This window comes from Euphorbia lathyris, chromosome 10 (assembly GCF_963576675.1).
Source record: "Euphorbia lathyris chromosome 10, ddEupLath1.1, whole genome shotgun sequence".
NCBI lineage: Eukaryota > Viridiplantae > Streptophyta > Magnoliopsida > Malpighiales > Euphorbiaceae > Euphorbia > Euphorbia lathyris.
In genome coordinates, this window is record NC_088919.1 from 15,546,344 (window position 1) to 15,553,800 (window position 7,457).

Sequence of the window (7,457 nt, forward strand, 5' to 3'; positions counted from 1 at the left end):
ACTAATGAAGATGACGAAGATGGGTTCTTCCATGATGAGAATGAGCGCCGAAACATTGAGTGGAACTAAAATGTGGCTACTTATGAAGATGACGAAGATGGGTTCTATCATAATAAGAATGAGCTTCGGAACATTAAGTGGAATCAACACATAGCTACTTATCAAGATGATGAAGATAGATTCCATTATGATGATGAGTTGGAGGACGTTGAGTGGAGCCAAAACGAAGATACCTATGAAGGTGATGACGATAGCGAGAAGCGAGTTGTGTATTTGGTGACGAGGGTGCTAATGTCTAGTGAAAAGAAGCTTGACCCACACCATGAATTATTTAGAACTTACTGCTTAGTTCTTAGGAAAAAATGTAAGGTGATAGTTAATGGATGGAGCCAAGGGAATATCATTAATCGAGCCACTTTGAACAAGTTTGGTTTGGTTTCCGAGCCACATCCTAGACCTCATCGCATTGGTTGGGTCAATAAGGTGGATAAGCTTCGAGTTACTCACTAGTGTAAGGTTCATTTCGCCATTGGGGCTTATCGAGATAAAGCTATGTGTGATGTTGTAGAGATGGATGCTTGCCACGTGCTCTTAGGAAGGCCATGGAAATTTGATTGTGATGCCTCCCATGTGGGAAGAAGAAACACTTGCACTATACGCAAAAACGGAACCAAGTACATCCTTACACCCTTGAAGAATTCGCCTATTGAGAAAAAGGAAGCAACCTTGAGTGTTTGTCCAACTTATGATTTGAATTTGAATGGGTGCATCAGTAAAGCAGGGAAGGCTAACCCAATGAGAGTCGAACCAATGTTCAAAAATGTCAAGGAAACTACCTTACAAGAGAAACCTCAAGAGCTTCCACCTTGGGAAAAAAGGCATCGTATCACATTGACTTGGATCCGGGGGATCACTTATCTAGCCTCTCTCATGATAGAGTACACGCCAAATATAATAATAAAGTTGAGGAGGGAAAGAGCAAGCTTGAAAGTGATGGAGTGGGATCAATGTCCAAGGATGGCAAGTACGTGTCTTTCAATAAGAAACCTCGAGGGATTCCACCTTTGGGAAAGATACCATGTGGCATTGTATGGGATCTCGGGGGTTATTTGCCTAGCCTTTCTCACGATGAAGTCGGATCCAAAGAGAAGAATGAGGTTGAGAATGGGAAAAGCAAGTTTGAATGTGATGAAGTAGGGCCAATATTCGTAGATGATAAGTACGTGTCCTTCAATGAGCAACCTCGAGGGTTTCCACCTTTGAGGAGGGTACCACATAACATGGCATGGGATCTCGGAGATAGTACACCTAGTCTTATACATGGTGAAGTGAGCTCTAAGGAGGAGGATGAAGGGTACCTTGTGACACCGCTTGAAAGAACCGAGACTCTTAGCATATGCATGATGCAAATGAATCAAGTCGCCCACTTGGTAAAATGTGAACTTATACTTTTATGCTTTGTTGAAATATATGTGTTGGGAGCTATGTTGTGTTTGTTGAGGAAGAATCCACCCTATGACTATGAGATGTAACCTTGTGGTGAAGAGTGTGAGCTTCATGGAGTATTTGGTGAATGGGAATGGCATCCCGAGTGATGTAGAGACAATGGGGGATATTCTAGAGTTGTGGGATAATGCCCAAGTTAGTGACGAGGTGAATCTAAAAATCTTGAGATTGTTAACTCAAGACAAAGGAGCTAATACGAGTGTTCTTAGGATCACTATGAATAGGTTGACAAGTGTCGCCGAGATATTCTATTTGATGTCGACAATGGGCAAATAGAGGTTGAGCATATTAGCCGGGTTAGTGACGTGAAGGTTAGAGAAGTCCGAAAATATTCGACTCAAGATCATGTTGGGGTTTTAAGGAGTGCTCAAGGGATCGCTCCGAATTGGGTTGATATGTTTCGCCGGGACATTCCATTTGAGGTCATTTATAGACGGAAAAAATTGGTGGCTAATCTTCAAGCTAGTGAAGTGGAAACCGAGAAGGTTCGGGGTTGGTCCATTCGACATGCCATGGGAATTTGGAAGAGAGTACAAGATATTGTTGGGCAGTGGTTCGACAAGCTTCATCGAGATATCCCATTTGATGCCGGTAGAAATTGGAAGACGAATGAGGATGAGGATGAGAACCAGGGCAAGTCATAAGTTGAAATATGGGATGAAGTTCGTGTGAAGAAGGTGAATCCGGAAGCTTGTGGAATGGGCTTCGTGAATTCATTTTGAACCACACATTGGTTCGATTTGAGAGCTTTGAGCCGTTCAAAATCAACGAGTTTCTTCCATAATTAACAAGTAACTTGAGGTCAAATTATTTTCAAGAGGGAGTGAATGATGCAGGACGACAACATATGAGAAGACGAATAGTGAGAAAAGTCGAGCTAAGGGGCAACACGTCTAAAGAAAGGGATGACAAGCCACATGAAGCACGAGGTTCGCACGACGTGTCAAATAGACGCACGACGTGTGACCCCCAAATGTAACGAAGAGGAGCGTCAACCAAAATACCCACACGACGTGTGGCCAGAAGAGAACATCTCCTGAAGTCTCTGGTTTAATCCACACGGCGTGTGGCTTTTCTCACACGACATGTGGACTTACTTAATCAGTAAGCATTTATTTCTCCAGCTTTCTCCTTATTACAAGTTTGTCACTCTTTATTTACAACTCATACCTCTAACTTATTTACAAGCTTACAACCGTTGTACATCTACCTCATTTTACCCATTTAAGCTTCATCTATTTGGTTATATGCATTTTCCTTTTATTGTAATTTCATTTTTGGGCTTTGAGATGATATAAAATCATCTAGATGAACATTTCATCAATCAATCAAAATTATCTCTTTAAGAGTTTTATTTAGATTCATCCCTTTAACAATAAGGATTTTACAATTCCTAACTCGTGAAATATTGGGATTAAATTCTTCTAGTTTAGCCGCATAAAAACCGATTTGTATGAAAAGATATCACAAGTAGAAAATTCCAATTTTTAAATTGTAAGAGCAATACATATTATTTGAAGGTTAAACAAGAAGAAAAATCCAAGACTTACCCACTGAAATATCAATGAAACCTCTCAGTTTGGTCAATAATGCTGACTCCATCCTCCGACTATGCCACGCGAGTCACCTCCTTTTACCGTCTTATCTTTTATACTTCTCTCTATTTTCTTCTACTCTTTCTTTGCCGTTGGATCCCATCATCATCATGCTTCCTTTCCCACCATTGAGCTCAAGTCATCGCACCAAGTGGAGGATCGACTTCGCCCACGCGCCGCCACACCTTTCAAGATTGCGCTGTTCGCCGACCTCCATTTCGGGGAAGACGCCTGGACTGACTGGGGCCCGCGCCAAGACGTTAACTCCATCAAAGTTATGTCCACTGTACTCGACCATGACACACCTGGTGAGCTACTCAATCTTCATCTCGAGTTTGCTCAACTTATCACTTGATCTTGATTGCTTGATTTTATCTGTCATCTAGAACTCTGGGAAAACTCTATATCGAGGTCTGTAGAGAAAAGTTCACTTCGATTTTTTTTTTTTTTTGAGGAATGAGTTCACTTCGATTTTAATTTTAGATGTGACTGAGTTGAGCTTTAGTTAATATTAGGGCTGGAAATAACTTCAAAATCGTTGCTAAATGTGTTCAGTAGTAGTCTTACTAGTTTCATTTGTTGTTAATATTATGGTATCAACTCTGCCTTAGTTAATCTTTCATTGAGTTTCCTGTTTTTATTCCTTCCGTATTCTGATCGTGGAATGGAATTTTGATAAATCATTCAGGGAAAGGGAGGTCACTGGATCATTTATTGATTTTCCAGTTTTCCTTATGCAGATTTTGTTGTCTACCTTGGAGATGTTATCACAGCAAATAACATCGCAATTGCGAATGCGAGCTTGTATTGGGATCGAGCAGTCTCTCCAACAAGGGCCAGGGGTATACCTTGGGCTAGTGTTTTTGGAAACCATGATGATGCAGCATTTGAGTGGCCCAAGGAGTGGTTTTCAGCCCCTGGAATTCCTCAAGTTCATTGTCCAGCAAGCAATTCCTCTTATCCAGGTGATTGAATAGTTGGTGGTAATATGGAATTACCAAGTCATTAAATGCTAGTCTTTGTAAAGAAATGAAAAAGACTCTTATGCCTTCAGTTTTTCTGGCTATCATCATTTTGCAGGATTGTTGATATCCTTTTTTAGGAAAAGGTTGCTCCTTTGAGCCAGCTTGTGATTTTTGATGTTAAACCCTTTCTTCATAAGTATTATGTTACTAAATTTTTATCAGTATTATTATCATCTCATAAGAAAATTGGCCCTTATTGTTCACAGCTTAAAATTTCAACTAATTTAAAGTTATATGAATCATGAACATTTCTTTGGGAGTCAAACTACCAATTATCAATCAAATATTGCATATGTATACTATGAGCATACTGCACAAAATGATATATATTTCTTGGTAGGTTAATTAACTCAGCAGGTACGTTTTTAGGATTCAAGTGAAGGTAATGAGTTTGAGTTTGTAGAACAGCCTGCTTCTCCAAGAAATTTCCTCCGTTAAAGAATAAAAGATGTATTAATCAATAAGGAATTGGATCAGTCATAAAGGCATTTATGCTTGAAAAGAAATAGGGTGATAGAGATATGCTAATAGACATGAAGGCGTAATATGGGAAACAAGGAACTTGTGGTTTGGAGGGGTGTGGAGGTTAGTTACAGGAGATAGAGAGAGCTTTTGTTAGTATATATAGAGGGGTAGGGTGAGGAGGGATCATTGGATCATTTTGCTAAGATTTCTGTTTGATTGCCATGAGCAGAGGCTCTGCCATTTGGTAGAGAGGGGGATTGAGTTCATCTCAATTCATTTATCTTGTATCTTCATTGATTTCTGTTTGTTATTCATTTGAGGTTCCTTTCCTATTTTCTGTGTGTTTATGTATTTGATTCACTGATACTAATCTGTGAGTGTGAGTTGATTGGTTTCCTATTAATTACTTCTTTGTTATTGCAAAAATTGCATGTTACATCCCATTTTAGGCATTCTGTCCGCACTGATCATCTGATTTTGTTGCCCAACCTCCTTTTTAGTTGTATAGCTCCTCCATTTTTGTCTGAATTCCTTTCGGATTTAAAAGAAGAATGAATGACCTGATATTGCAGATGATTAGTGCTTCTTATAGAATTTTTGTTGTAGGAAATTGTATTAGCTTCATTGGAATTTGATTTTCATTACAGGTGCACAATCTTGTAGCTTTAGAGGCACACAACGGATAGAGCTGATGGAGAATGAAATTAAGCATAATAACTTATCATTCTCAAAAAATGGTCCTAAAGATCTGTGGCCTAGTGTATCCAACTATGTACTTCAAGTTGCATCCTCCAGTGATCCAAAAGCAAAGCTTGTCTTCATGTACTTCCTAGATTCTGGTGGAGGTTCCTATCCAGAAGTTATATCAAGTGCCCAAGCAGATTGGTTCCAGCATACATCTCAAGAGATTAATCCTGATTCAAGGTATGAAGAATGTAAAACCATAAGTTTTCTTTGAATCTTTTTAGCTGACACTGCGACAATATGTCAAAACAGCAGCACATTAATGAAATGGAACCATGCTATGTTGTTTGGGAGAGTGAAATGCAGTAATCTAAAAAATTTCAACTAAAATACTTCCACTGAGGCAGGCTGAGAAAAGTTTGTTTTGGTCAATTTCATACTCATAATTGCTTCTTGGAACAGGGTTCCTGAGATTATCTTTTGGCACATACCAAGTAAAGCATACAAGGATGTCGCCCCTTTTTTTATTAGAAAGCCTTGTGTGGGCTCTATGAATAGGGAATGTGTTGCTGCTCAAGAAGCAGAATTTGGTATTATGAACATTCTTGTGAAAAGATCTTCGGTCAAGGTGAGATCTCCTGTTCGATGTTTATATATATATGTGTGGAAGGCTTTTCCTGCTGGGTTTAAAATAACTGAATATTTGCCTTGTGCTGAATGTCTTTGTTGTACACAAGAATAACTGAATATACCATACATCAATTAGTTGATAGAGGGAAGTCTTTGTTTTGAAAAGGATGGTTGAATGTGAAATTAAATGTTCATGTAAATTGTTGAAAAATTTATTATCAATATGGCCTTTCTTTAGCTGGAATTCTGTGGACTTATACACCCATTTTTGAACTCAAGAGGAAAATAGTTATGATTTACACAATAATTCTGATTCATGATTCAACATGAATGGTCTTTGTGCAATGTCAGCTCTAATTTCTGGAAACTAACAAGGATCTTATTGCTTATACATATTTCAAGAAAGATATTTAGTGATATCCAGATCTTCAATTGCTGTTCTCATCTCCAAGTTTTCTTTTTAATGGTAACTGACATGATAAACCTCAGTCAGATATTATATAATTGCAACTGGTCATGTTTTGTGCGTTTCGTCAGATATTATGCTGGTCAATTTAGCATGTGCTGTACTATCAGGGAAGTTGATTGTGAAGTAATCTTATCTTGGTAGGGACCAAATAGTGTGCATGTGTGTGCTGTACTAAGTGTGGTTAGTTAGGACATAGAATTGCTGAAAGCTGAAACTAAAAAAAGCCATTGCTTTTATATTTTGAGCTTGACAATGAAAAATGGGTCCTCTTGCTTTGGCAGGCAGTTTTCGTGGGGCACAACCATGGATTGGACTGGTGCTGTCCCTACAAGAAGCTATGGCTGTGCTTTGCGAGGCACACGGGTTATGGTGGCTACGGAAATTGGCCGAGAGGAGCCAGAATTGTGGAGATCACTGAGCAGCCCTTTTCTATCAAGTCATGGATAAGAATGGAAGATGGAACTAAACACAGTCAAGTTCTTTTGAGTTCTTGACATAAAGAGGAAGTAGTTGAATATTTGCTTCTGACAACGACGACTTCACAACCATCCGATCAGATGAGTATTAGGTATGCATGATTATAATTTATATCTGAATCTTCTTCCTCAGTATGTATAATAACATGGTTTGTGAGAATCTGTTATTATTGTAAATGATTATGGCACCAGTTGTATATAGTACATAAATAAGAAAGGTCTTTCGTTTCCTAATTATGTTTTCTGCCATTTAAATAGGCCAAACTTACAAACCTCATAGTGTGTTTGTATCCTATTAAGTATACCAGAAAAATTGATGAAATTGTGAATTTGGATTCATTTGACCAAATCTAACCTTTGACAGAAAGTGGGTAAAAGTAATTAAGAATACGAACTAATTTCAGTCAGTGTGTGTTTAAAAATTCCTTGTTAATTCACTGGTGAAGTGCTTCTGTTCACTTGCAAAATAATAGCTTATGTGACCGATATCTATACGCTTTGATACTGAACTTAGCGTTATTGGGAGGAAGAAATAGATGAAGGTAGAGATGAAAGGAGTGTATTATGCACCGGGAGCTAGGGATGTAATGTTTATATGTTTTGCGGT

The 7,457-nt window shown here is 38.6% G+C and overlaps 1 protein-coding gene across 1 annotated transcript; it reads left to right on the plus strand.

Moving 5' to 3' along the window:
- The first annotated feature begins 3,090 nt into the window (after positions 1 to 3,090).
- On the plus strand, positions 3,091 to 7,038 carry LOC136209675 (probable inactive purple acid phosphatase 16). Its single transcript, XM_066001222.1, has 5 exons — positions 3,091 to 3,409; positions 3,842 to 4,066; positions 5,239 to 5,515; positions 5,738 to 5,903; positions 6,656 to 7,038. Exons 1-5 carry the CDS (start codon positions 3,118 to 3,120, stop codon positions 6,866 to 6,868), a joined length of 1,173 nt encoding a protein of 390 aa, XP_065857294.1. The 5' UTR covers positions 3,091 to 3,117; the 3' UTR covers positions 6,869 to 7,038.
- Positions 7,039 to 7,457: the final 419 nt, after the last annotated feature.

Bases quoted from the DNA above. Each gene is read 5' to 3' on its own strand.
- LOC136209675 (XM_066001222.1), top strand. From the start codon at position 3,118: ATGCCACGCGAGTCACCTCCTTTTACCGTCTTATCTTTTATACTTCTC. The intron at 4,067-5,238 runs GTGATTGAATAG...TTTTCATTACAG, and splicing joins AAGCAATTCCTCTTATCCAG to GTGCACAATCTTGTAGCTTT. The intron at 5,904-6,655 runs GTGAGATCTCCT...TTGCTTTGGCAG, and splicing joins TGAAAAGATCTTCGGTCAAG to GCAGTTTTCGTGGGGCACAA.